The 13,081-nt window shown below is 42.4% G+C and overlaps 1 protein-coding gene across 1 annotated transcript; it reads right to left on the bottom strand.

The window, feature by feature from the left end:
* Positions 1–5,553: 5,553 nt before the first annotated feature.
* Positions 5,554–12,008, bottom strand: LOC311098779 (tubulin beta-2A chain-like). The gene is made up of 4 exons (XM_084139344.1): positions 11,866–12,008; positions 11,284–11,392; positions 7,645–7,755; positions 5,554–7,057 (listed from the first exon to the last, which is right to left on the bottom strand). Exons 1-4 carry the CDS (start codon positions 11,920–11,922, stop codon positions 5,964–5,966), a joined length of 1,371 nt encoding a protein of 456 aa, XP_083995470.1. The 5' UTR covers positions 11,923–12,008; the 3' UTR covers positions 5,554–5,963.
* Positions 12,009–13,081: the final 1,073 nt, after the last annotated feature.

Here is a 13,081-nt window from a genome sequence, read left to right as displayed (position 1 = left end):
ATTGTCATGCCCTCTTCACGACTGTCTTGGTGTGTTTGGACGATGATAGTTTGTTGGGGATGTGGACACCAAGGAACTTGAAGCTCCCAACCTGCTCCACTACAGCCCTGTCGATGAGAATGGGGGCGTGCTCGGCCCTCCTTTTCCTGTACCACCGGTGTGTCGTCTGCAAACTTAATGATGGTGTTGGGAGTCGTGCTTGGCCATGCAGTCATGGGTAAACAGGGAGTATAGGAGGGGACTAAGCATGCACCCCTGAGGGGCCCCCGTGTTGAGGATCAGCGTGGCAGATGTGTTGTTGCCTACCCTTACCACCTGGGGGCGGCCGTCTGGAAGTCCAGGATCCAGTTGCAAAGGGATGGGTTTAGTCCCAGGGTCCTTAGCTTAGTGATGAGCTTTGAGGGCACTATGGTGTTGAGCGCTGAGCTGTAGTCAATTAACAGCATTATCACGTAGGTGTTCCTTTTGTCCAGGTGGGAAAGGGCAGTGTTGAACGCAATAGAGATTGCATTATCTGTGGATCTGTTGGGGCAGTATGCAAATTCGAGTGGGCCTAGGGTTTCTGGGATGATGTGTTGATGTGAGCCATGACCAGCCTTTCAAAGCACTTCATGGCTACAGATGTGAGTGCTACGGGTTTAGGCAGGTTACCTTGGTGTTCTTGGGCACAAGGACTATGGTGGTCTGCTTGAAAACATGTACAGTTGAAGTCAGAAGTTTACATACACTTAGGTTGGAGTCATTAAAACTTGTTTTTCAACCACTCCACAAATTTCTTGTTAACAAACTATAGTTTTGGCAAGTCGTTTTGGACATCTACTTTGTGCATGACACAAGTAATTTCTCCAACAATTGTTTATAGACTGATTATTTCACTTATAATTCACACTATCACTATTCCAGTGGGTCAGAAGTGTACACACACTAAGTTGACTGTGTCATGGCTTTAGAAGCTTCTGATAGGCTAATTGACATCATTTGAGTCAATTGGAGGTGTACCTGTGGGTGTATTTCAAGGCCTACCTTCAAACTCAGTGCCTCTTTGCTTGACATCATGGGAAAATCTAAATAAATCAGCCAAGACCTCAGAAAAAAAATGGTAGACCACAAGTCTGGTTCATCCTTGGGAGCAATTTCCAAACGCCTGAAGGTACCACTTTCATCTGTACAAACAATAGTACGCAAGTATAAACACCATGGGACCACGCAGCCGTCATACCGCTCAGGAAGGAGACGCGTTCTGTCTCCTAGAGATGAACATACTTTGGTGTGAAAAGTGCAATCCCAGAACAACAGCAAAGGACCTTGTGAAGATGCTGGAGTAAACAGGTTCAAAAGTATCTATATACAGTGGGGAAAAAAAGTATTTAGTCAGCCACCAATTGTGCAAGTTCTCCCACTTAAAAAGATGAGAGAGGCCTGTAATTTTCATCATAGGTACACGTCAACTATGACAGACAAAATGAGAAAAAAAAATCCAGAAAATCACATTGTAGGATTTTTTATGAATTTATTGGCATATGATGGTGGAAAATAAGTATTTGGTCAATAACAAAAGTTTCTCAATACTTTGTTATATACCCTTTGTTGGCAATGACACAGGTCAAATGTTTTCTGTAAGTCTTCACAAGGTTTTCACACACTGTTGCTGGTATTTTGGCCCATTCCTCCATGCAGATCTCCTCTAGAGCAGTGATGTTTTGGGGCTGTCGCTGGGCAACACAGACTTTCAACTCCCTCCAAAGATTTTCTATGGGGTTGAGATCTGGAGACTTGCTAGGCCACTCCAGGACCTTGAAATGCTTCTTACGAAGCCACTCCTTCGTTGCCCGGGCGGTGTGTTTGGGATCATTGTCATGCTGAAAGACCCAACCACGTTTCATCTTCAATGCCCTTGCTGATGGAAGGAGGGTTTCACTCAAAATCTCACGATACATGGCCCCATTCATTCTTTCCTTTACACAGATCAGTCGTCCTGGTCCCTTTGCAGAAAAACAGCCCCAAAGCATGATGTTTCCAACCCCATGCTTCACAGTAGGTATGGTGTTCTTTGGATGCAACTCAGCATTCTTTGTCCTCCAAACATGACGAGTTGAGTTTTTACCAAAAAGTTATATTTTGGTTTCATCTGACCATATGACATTCTCCCAATCCTCTTCTGGATCATCCAAATGCACTTCAGACGGGCCTGGACATGTACTGGCTTAAGCAGGGGGACACGTCTCACACTGCAGGATTTGAGTCCCTGGCGGCGTAGTGTGTTACTGATGGTAGGCTTTGTTACTTTGGTCCCAGCTCTCTGCAGGTCATTCACTAGGTCCCCCCGTGTGGTTCTGGGATTTTTGCTCACCGTTCTTGTGATCATTTTGACCCCACGGGGTGAGATCTTGCGTGGAGCCCCAGATCGAGGGAGATTATCAGTGGTCTTGTATGTCTTCCATTTCCTAATAATTGCTCCCACAGTTGATTTCTTCAAACCAAGCTGCTTACCTATTGCAGATTCAGTCTTCCCAGCCTGGTGCAGGTCTACAATTTTGTTTTTGGTGTCCTTTGACAGCTCTTTGGTCTTGGCCATTGTGGAGTTTGGAGTGTGACTGTTTGAGGTTGTGGACAGGTGTCTTTTATACTGATAACAAGTTCAAACAGGTGCCATTAATACAGGTAACGAGTGGAGGACAGAGGAGCCTCTTAAAGAAGAAGTTACAGGTCTGTGAGAGCCAGAAATCTTGCTTGTTTGTAGGTGACCAAATACTTATTTTCCACCATAATTTGCAAATAAATTCATTAAAAATCCTACAATGGGATTTTCTGGATTTTTTTTTCTCAATTTGTCTGTCATAGTTGACATGTACCTATGATGAAAATTACAGGCCTCTCTCATCTTTTTAAGTGGGAGAACTTGCACAATTGGTGGCTGACTAAATACTTTTTTCCCCCACTGTACATAGTAAAACGAGTCCTATATTGACATAACCTGAAAGGCCGCTCAGCAAGGAAGAAGCCACTGCTCCAAAACCACCATTAAAAAGCCAGACTACGGTGTGTAACTGCACATGGGGACAAAGATCGTACTTTTTGGAGAAATGTCCTCTGGTCTGATGAAACAAAAATATAACTGTTTAGCCATAATTACCAATCAGGCCTACAAACCTGATTCACATAGAAGTCATTTAGCTCGTCTGGTAGGCTTGTGTCACTGGGCAGCTCGCGGCTAGGCTTCCCTTTGTAGTCCGTAATAGTTTGCAAGCCGTCTTGGAAAGGAGGTTTTGGCTGGGTCTTCGCTCAGCTCACTTGTAAGCCTCTGATTGTCCACCAGAGGTCACAATGTCCTTCTTCTTTGTAGAATTTCTCTGGTAGTGAAGTGTTTGTTAGAACAGATAGAACAGATACTTCAGATGCACCAATGGTTGTCTGAGATGGGATTCTCCTTTCTTCCCACCTCGTGTCTTTAGTCAAAGTTCTAGACTACTTTACATGGACAGCTGCAGACTGCCAATGCTTTTTGGTCTAGTGAGTTTATCTACTTCACCTCGTGTAGAGATTCAAAGTTCTAACCATTTTAAGCTGTGTAGCCACAGCACAATGCTTCCTGGTCTGAGGTAAATTTCGTTAACAAGGCTTTTTATCCTCGGGTAAAAAGGGGGCGTTCCATCACGCCGACACAATGTCTGTGCTCACTTGGGCGTGGTTACTGACTGGGCAAAAGTTTATATAAAAAACAATTTCATTTAGAAGACTAAAATCACATTCTTATCTTCACAAAATACTCTCATACTTTATCATATATTTTATACAACATTTTGACGTAAAGTTGACAAATAGAATGTGTACACTTTCCGAGTTACAGTTATTTATTGATACCATCCTTAATGACATCACAAAATAATAAACAATATGACATGATTATTCTTTAGATCCCCACTGGCCATTCTTAACATTCGGATGATAGAAATAAATGTTCCAATATCCACTTTTTAGGGGAAAAGGTTTTGGCGACAAAACTCTCTCTCTAGACAAAGGCATTATTTTCTCAATACTAGAGAGCCATTGAGAGAGTTCTCTCCTGCTTAAATGTATGACCCCCTTCTGTGGGTGAGAGGGTCTGGTTGTTGTCAGCCATTTGCCAAGCTGATCTGAGGCCTTTGGATCCTCAGCCAGGAGAGTCATGACAATGGCATATGCTAAAATACATATGAATAATCAATGCAGTACAGTGTTATATATTAAAATTGGTGATATAGGCAGGAGACCTCACATAATGTGTCAGATAGTTGACCTGACCTCAGATTTTCTCTTCTAAGCTAATATGACAGACAAGTGACACACAGTATTACTGCTATGGTCTGATTTAAAAGACAGGAGACTGATGGTAAGAGGTAAAAGGTAGTAATATGCATAATCACCACTGGGGTTGTGGCAGCTATAGTCTGAGTAAATTCAGACACATTATAGTTAATCTGGGGACACATCTGCATATAACACAATGTCAATTTTGATGTACCCGGAACAGATTAACATTAGTAAGAAAGTGACCCTAACCCTTGCTTCGTCCCACACCCCGGCATAACCCAGCCATAAACCTAACCTTAACCCAAGCTTCATGTCCACACCCTTGCTCAACACTTAGCCATAACCCTAACTTCCTGTCCACACCCCGTCTCAAGCCTAGCCATAACCTAAGACTGGCCTAACCTGTGGTTTTGAGTCCTCCTGTTGGTTTCTAATGTATCTGTCTCTGCTACGTCCTCCTGGGTAAACACACGTTCTTTCAATGTATAATGTATTTGACAAGAGCATCTTTCCCCCCAGTTGTGTCTGAATTTGCCAAGAGGTGGATAACATTATACTAACAACATTCTGCCTGGTCAGCCTTTTTTTAGACGCCTGCTGTCAAAATAGAACAACTTCAGTCTTCAAGTATTTATGGACCTCAGCGCAATGAAAAAGACAACCGATTTACTGTACCTTTAACAAAGCGGAAACTCTTGAGCCTTGCTAGAGGACCTTTTTGTAAATGATATCAAGCAAATTGAGCAGGTAGAATAAAGGTGTGTGATATTGTGATTAACCAATATGTAAATATCTGATTAGGTTTACATGTTCAAAGTTTGGCACTTTAATTATCCTAATTATTAGCAAAGATATTATACCATTGAAAGACAGTGTCCTACGTCTCCACACATTAAAACCTATACTCAGATAGTCACCATGTCTGGCCAGCCCTAAATCAGATTTACTATCTGACAGATCATGATGAAGAGGAATAAACAATAATCTGGGTCTTTTAATCAGAAGTGTCTCCTGTCCCAGCCAGGCAGAGAAAACAAACCAACACAGTCAAGATGACTCAGGGGATTCACAAGACTATAAAAGTGGTAAGCATCTCTCAAGATGGGTATGGTAATCACATTCAATGCTTACCTTGCATTTTAAAACCAGAAAACATATCTATTTATCTTCATTACAGCATGAAAAGTCCGGAGTGTTCATTGTATTTCACCTGCTGAATTCAATGAGTACTCCCGTGAAAAGAAGGCTAACGAAACTGATATTCATAGGACAGGACCATTTTATTTTGCAACAGAAAATGCATTCTGAGGTAAATGTTACAAAACTCGGTTTCGACAATAGTGTAATGATGTTGTTTTTATTGACATTGACATTTACATTTACGTCATTTAGCAGACGCTCTTATCCAGAGCGACTTACAAATTGACACAGCATGAATTGGAAAACCAATGACATAATTTATAATACTGACATAATTGTTATGTTTCTTCGAGACATATTTGAACAACAATGAAATGCAATAGTAGTAGTCTTTAGGCTAAACAGCTACAATATACAGTATCTTGATGCGACAATAACTAATTCTGCGCCTCTATCCTTCCATACCACTGATCATTTAAAGTGACTGGTGGATATAACATACAGACTGCTATGCTGCTTCTACCCAGCATCCCTCAGTGGCGGACATCATGGTGCTGCTGGACATCCTGATCCGCATCCTCCAACTCGTCTTCCTCGTACTCGCCCACTTCGTCAGCAGTGGCGTCCTGGTATTGCTGGTACTCAGAGACCAGATCATTCATGTTGCTCTCAGCCTCAGTGAACTCCATCTCGTCCATACCCTCTCCGGTGTACCAGTGAAGGAAGGCCTTACGGCGGAACATGGCAGTGAACTGCTCAGAGATCCTTCTAAACAGCTCCTGGATGGCCGTGCTGTTGCCAATAAAGGTGGCGGACATCTTAAGGCCGCGGGGCGGGATGTCACAGACGGCAGTCTTCACATTGTTGGGGATCCACTCTACGAAGTAGCTGCTGTTCTTGTTCTGCACGCTCAGCATCTGCTCATCCACCTCCTTCATGGACATGCGCCCGCGGAAGATGGCGGCCACGGTGAGGTAGCGGCCGTGGCGAGGGTCGCAGGCGGCCATCATGTTTTTGGCGTCAAACATCTGCTGGGTCAGCTCGGGCACGGAGAGGGCACGGTACTGTTGGCTCCCCCTGCTGGTCAGAGGGGCAAAGCCGGGCATGAAGAAGTGGAGGCGGGGGAAGGGCACCATGTTAACGGCGAGTTTGCGGAGGTCGGCGTTGAGCTGACCAGGGAAGCGCAGGCAGGTGGTGACCCCGCTCATGGTGGCCGACACCAAGTGGTTGAGGTCTCCGTAGGTGGGCGTGGTGAGTTTGAGGGTACGGAAGCAGATGTCATAGAGAGCCTCGTTGTCGATGCTGAAGGTCTCATCTGTGTTCTCCACCAGCTGGTGCACAGAGAGGGTGGCATTGTAGGGCTCCACCACCGTGTCTGACACCTTGGGTGAGGGCATGACGCTGAAGGTGTTCATGATGCGGTCGGGGTACTCCTCGCGGATCTTGCTGATGAGCAGGGTGCCCATGCCAGAGCCGGTGCCCCCTCCCAGGGAGTGGGTGAGCTGGAAGCCCTGGAGGCAGTCACAGTTCTCAGACTCCTTCCTGACTACGTCCAGGACAGAGTCAACCAGCTCGGCTCCCTCTGTGTAGTGGCCTTTAGCCCAGTTGTTACCAGCTCCACTCTGACCTGAAAGACCCATGATGAACCTGGGTTAGAGACATAGCATCTTTGAGCTAATAAACGTCTAGCCATACACATCTAGGAGAATGAAAAACAAGTCACCAATAACACGCATATGCATTGTGTACATTATTTATTAGTTTCCAGTGAAAGAGACAATTCCATTCCGTTGAAACAACATTGAATAATTTTTATCTAATAAAAGTAGTGTTTTAATCTAATATGTACTGATGTGAGTGTAGGCCTACTATACTTTATGCAGTAATATAGGTAAGATGTCCCTGGGTGGATTTTATTTAGCTCTATAGTCTGCATTCTGCAGAGTCACCATGCTGGCTGTCTCTGCCTGACACAACTGCAAAAACGTTGCACATAGAACACACTGTTCATCTATGTGAAAGGTAACATTTGTTTCAAAGGACATGACAGTGAATGCTGACACAGACATGACATGCTTTGGGTCAAAGATGGATGTGCTGATGAGGACATGATGATGACCAATTGGGCAAGATAGCACAGACTGATCTGGGACCAGGCTGGGCAAGATAGCACAAAAAGATCTGGAATCCGGCTAGATGATAACCACTACTCACCAAAGACAAAGTTGTCTGGTCTGAAGAGCTGGCCGAAGGGCCCGGAGCGTACAGAGTCCATGGTGCCTGGCTCCAGATCCACCAGGATGGCCCGGGGTACAAACTTGTTACCTTTAGGGGGAGGAGAGGCAGGGACATCAGGGGTGTATTCATTAGTCGGATTTTGTTGCAAAACATTTAGTCTGTTGCAAAACGTTTTGCAACGGAAACAGTTTACTCCAAACCGTTTACTACCCTAGGTGGGGTAGCATGGTGAAGCCACATCAGAGGGCATAACCTATACAGTAAACATAGATTCTGAGAAAATTAACCCAAAAAGCTTTGTGGAAATATCTTGCCTCCCATTGGCATTTGGGACTCTGGAAATAGGGGCTGTGTGTTTATACAAACGGTTTGCCTTTTTCTACAAAGGAAACTGAGGGCAAATACTAGGCATCCCTTGACCATGCTCTCCCGCACAGCTTCAAATCAAATGAAATGTTATTTGTCACATGCGCCGGTGTAGACTTTACTGTGAAATGCTTACTTACAAGCCCTTAACCAACAAAGAAGTTCAAGATATAGAGTTAAGAAAATATTTACTAAATAAACTAAAGTAGAAATAAAAAGTAACACAATAAAATAACAATAACGATAACGAGGCTATATACAGGGGGTACCGGTACCAAGTCAATGTGCGGGGGTACAGGTTAGTAGTGGTAATTTGTACATTGAGGTAGGGGTAAAGTGACTTATTAAACAGAGCAAAGCACAGACTTCCTCTGATTCTCTCTCTCTCTCTCTCTTTCTCTATCTCGCTCTCTTTCTCTCTCTCTGTTTCTCTCTCTGTCTCTCTCTCTCTCTCTCTCTCTCTCACTTAGCCTCCCTTGAAGACTGCAGCAGCATGCAGCACAGAGAACGTGCTAGTTCCAGTCCTAAGTAGGGAGGGGGAATAAAATGTGCTGTGCAGAATTGATTCAGACCAAGATGGCATCTCCCAGTAGACATGACACATTTTCTCTCTTATCGTCAAATCATCTTATCATCTTAACTCTCATACTACCGAGGCATATTTTTTATCATAGCCCAAAGGTGGTTTATTCAATTATTAAAATGTTTCATGACTTTGTCAATAAACTTGTTCTGAATACATCTAAATCATTGTTGAGTGTTTCTGTATCAATATAGACTTTTTAAAAATTCTAGTCCTTTGGGGTCATTTTGACCCTAGCCAAAAACATCTAATTCCGCCTATAGTAATTAGATAGATAGGACCTTTATTTGAATCTAGGTTTCTCTGGAGACATACTAACATGTTATCCATACCAGCAGAGGGTGGAGGGGACCTGTATCAGTGATTTTGTCCAGATAGACAGATCATCTGCAGAGATATATTGTAGCTACCCATGTACTCGCCTAAGATTGTAATTTTTCTATCCCACGTATTGTATGACTGTGTACAAAACCAACATTATCTTATTTTGGTGCATATAAAAATCTGCCAATTGTATAAAAAGTCTGCCAATGGTGTAAATACTTGATAGAACTGCAATACCGAACTCCGATACAATCTGAATCTACACAGAGAGCTGTACTGGTGTGTATTGTCTGAAAAGTCATTATCTAGGGCACATCTAAAAAAGTATTTATTTGAATCCGGGTTTCTCTGGAGACAATATTAAGTTATACATAGAGGGGGACCTGTATCAGTGATTTTGACCAAATAGACAGACCATCTGCAGAAATGAAGCACCTTATGTACTCGCCTATGGTTATAACTTGTTATAACTAGGTATGACCGTGTACAAAATCTAAATGACCTTACATATATGCTTAGTTACAGTCAAAACAGCTCATAAAAGTCTGTCAGTGGTATGAATACTTGGTAGAACTGTAATACAGAAACCAGCTACCCTCTAAATGTACACATAGTCCTGTAGTGGTGTATATTCTTCGAAAAGTAGTTATTCTACAGGAAATGTTTTATATATATATATATATATATATATAAACTTGTGCAACCTGTTGTGGTATTCGGGTTGCTATAACATTTGGTTTGAAGTGACTTTGAGGATTTGTAAGGATCCTGCCATAGGCCCTACCACTCCCATTGTTTCACTAGCAGCGATGCTAATGCTGGCTATGGGGTAAGTAAATAAAGAAAACTAAGCCATGTTTTTGGTCATTGTCTCTCATTATCAATGGATTAATAATTTTTTGTGAATAAAATTAAGTATATTTCAAATGTTGTTGTACTGTCCCCTTAAATGGCAGTTGTTTTTTACCACATAAATTTGACACAATTAGTATTTAGTTCAAAATTCTAAAAACGAAAAGATACTACAATCAAATGATGGTCAATCTGCTTTTTAGCACTTTGTACTTTGGAAAAAAGCTGCACATTATTTAAGGGAAAAATGTATATTTTCGTTTTATTGAATATGCAAATTAACTGTAATTTTGCTAAAATAACAGTCTGTTTGGTTATTGTTTTTATTTCAGAAAACATTATTTACATGTCTAATGATGTTTTGATAAGAATTAAGTTGATATTTGCTATGATGGTTGCTTTTTCCAATAGTTTCTTCTTGGGGTCAATGACCCTAGTTGGTAATCCATGTATGTAAAATATGTTTGTAGTATGAGGGTTAACGTGCTGCTATACACATCTCTCTATGAATCAATGCCTTGTTATTTTAGGAAACGTTTTATTGATGAATGCACAATGCATGTACAATAATGGATGGCAGAGTTGCAAGCTCAATTTACGTCTGACAACAGTGAAATGAGAGGGATCAATACTGCTTAGCATTTGCACGCACTGGAAATAGGATCAGAGCTAACCACAGGACATGTAGGCCTCATAGGCCCCAGGTTCTGCAGCCTGGTTGGTTTGGCAAAGGAGTCTGACAGCTCAGTATGGCAAAGAGCCAGAGACAAAGGATGGGATGCTGCATGGCAATGACCTTCAAAATGCCTGGATAATAAAAATCAGACTGACACACACCGACAGCAGACAAGCATTAGGGTTGGGTCCAGAGACTACAGATGTATACCTGAACCCCCCCCCCCATGTAGAGACAGATATAGAGTTTGCTGTTTGGTTGTTTATTTCACTTTTGTTTATTATCTATTTCACTTGCTTTGGCATGTAAACGTACGTTTCCCATGCCAATAAAGTCCATTGAATTGAATATAGAGAGATAGAGGGAGAGAAAGAGGATAGTGGGAGAGAGAGAAATTATGCTGGAGAGAGAGAGAGAGAGAGAGAGAGAGAGAGAGAGAGAGAGAGAGAGAGAGAGAGAGAGAGAGAGAGAGAGAGAATGAGAGAGAGAGAGAGAGAGAGAGAGAGAGATTGGCAGGTACCTGCTTCTGTCCTCATTTCCCCTGCCCTTCCACAGGGCCCACTGCACCCAGACAGATATTATGGTTGCAATGTCACATACTCAGTTTGGATTAGCCCTACAGAGCATGACTTTGCAAATCAAATTAGGTCTGCATTTTTCATCACCAGGGAATATTGATTTACTTCTGTTTTCATTTGGGGGACAGCCAAGTGATATTACAGTGTGCTTATGTTTATTATTTTCTTTAACCTATTGTTCAGATGCATGCTGAGATTACTTCATGCCCAGTCCAGACAGATAGATGTATATTTACCCGATGCTTCATTGTAGTATACGTTTATCCTCTCCAGCTGCAGGTCACTGTCACCTTGGTAACTGCCGGTGGGGTCGATGCCGTGTTCGTCACTTATGACCTCCCAGAACTGAGAATTGGACAGAGATGTAGGTACTGCAACTTTGATGTTTAATGGTTTGAACTAAGAGATAAATACCACTTTCTCTCACTTTGCTCTGGCTATAACCTGTTCAAGACACATGGAAAAATACCGAACGGTCTTTGTGCGTAGCCCTATCCCTATTGCGCATGGTGATAGCATGACTCACCGGCCCCGCAGATGCGCGACACCACTGCAGACCCTTTGCCTCCTAGCCCAAGTCCAAGAGGACCACACCGTTATCAATCGAATAGCATCTCATATTTCTAAGTAAATGAAACACTAATTTCCATAACATATAATTTTTGGGGGGAATTTGATGTCTTGGAAAATCCAGTGCGACATAGGCCTATTTTAAATACAGTTACATGGGAGAAAAAGCATGCAGGTCTCAACACAAAAAAAGTGATTGCTCTAAAACAACCACTGCGTCAGTATAAAAATATAAACATGCCACCTACTTTGGCACCAATCTGGTTTCCACATTGCCCGGCCTGGATATGAACAATCTCCCTCATGATGATGCCTTGTGGGTGCACGCAGACAGCAGCCTTTTGTCTCAGCTAACACCGATGTCCTCAACCTCGTTTATACCGCTGTATGTGTCGCCTCTCAGCAGTTTCTACATTCATAGGGCGAGCGGTGAGCCCAGGGAGAGTCATCATGTTGATGCTGATTGGGTGACGTCACACCGGCGCTGCATCCCAATCTCGCGCACCAGCCTATCAGCGAGCACCACTTTGATGCAGTGGACCAGTGGACCGGTTGATGATTGCTGCTGCATCGCTCCCCGTGACATCACCCCGTCCCAGACCAAATGCGGCTTGTTGCCAATCACTTTTAATGTAAAACATGGCCCATGGTTGTTATTTTCCAAGTTAAGGAAATGCAACTTCATTGTTGATAAATATCCCCCTGTTCAATGTAACCTAGGCATTGTGCCCACCTTCTAGTCTGCCTTCCTGCATCTACTTCAGTGTACATTATGTCCAATAGAGGTCAGTTTGGAGCTCTGCAACTATACCATCCACAATGTTGTCAATGCCATTCTCAAGACAGACATATTCGGTATTTTTTTATCAATCACTTGTTTAGTAGAGGGGAGTAGCTTTCTCCTAGGAGCATGTTTGCAGGGTATTGAGATATCATATGACATCATAAGACAGAAAGTGGTTAAAACCAGTTTTCCAAGCAGATACATATTTTGGCAGCATCAGTGGGTTAATACTTGGTTTAGTAGAATGGTCTTATCATTTAAAGATCAATAAAACAAATTACTTAACCATATTTACGGGATGACTGTCTAGCACAGTAGTATAGCAACATTCAGCCTCAATTTAATAAGCAAGTGATATATTGATAACTGATCCACAACATATAGCATCAACACACTTTATGCCCATGTCATGATCTTGGGTTAGAGAGGACATCAACTAGTAAAACAAGGGAAAACTCAAATACCTCAAGATTCAGTATCAAGAGGTGGCTTGAAAATAGTCTAAAGAACAATTAACTCAACAAAGACCCAGGAATTCATCATTGATCAATAAATAGTGAAGTTTATTACAATGACACATGGCTTATATACAAGTGCATTACTCAGGTAAAAAATATATATATAATAAACAGGTACAGTCTGCGATTTTTACATTCATTAATTCATTCAAATCTTGCACC

The sequence above is a fragment of the Coregonus lavaretus genome (genome assembly GCF_964263955.1).
Source record: "Coregonus lavaretus genome assembly, chromosome: 23".
In the NCBI taxonomy this organism is placed as follows: domain Eukaryota; kingdom Metazoa; phylum Chordata; class Actinopteri; order Salmoniformes; family Salmonidae; genus Coregonus; species Coregonus lavaretus.
Note: the sequence above shows the minus strand (reverse complement) of the source record. Positions and strands in the feature narration are given on the sequence as shown.

Coding starts and splice junctions, on each gene's coding strand:
- LOC311098779 (XM_084139344.1), bottom strand. CDS start 11,922: ATGAGGGAGATTGTTCATATCCAGGCCGGGCAATGTGGAAACCAGATT. Junction 7,756..11,283: donor ATACTACAATGAAGCATCGG/GTAAATATACAT, acceptor CTCCCCCTAAAG/GTAACAAGTTTGTACCCCGG. Junction 7,058..7,644: donor ACCAGACAACTTTGTCTTTG/GTGAGTAGTGGT, acceptor TGGGTCTTTCAG/GTCAGAGTGGAGCTGGTAAC.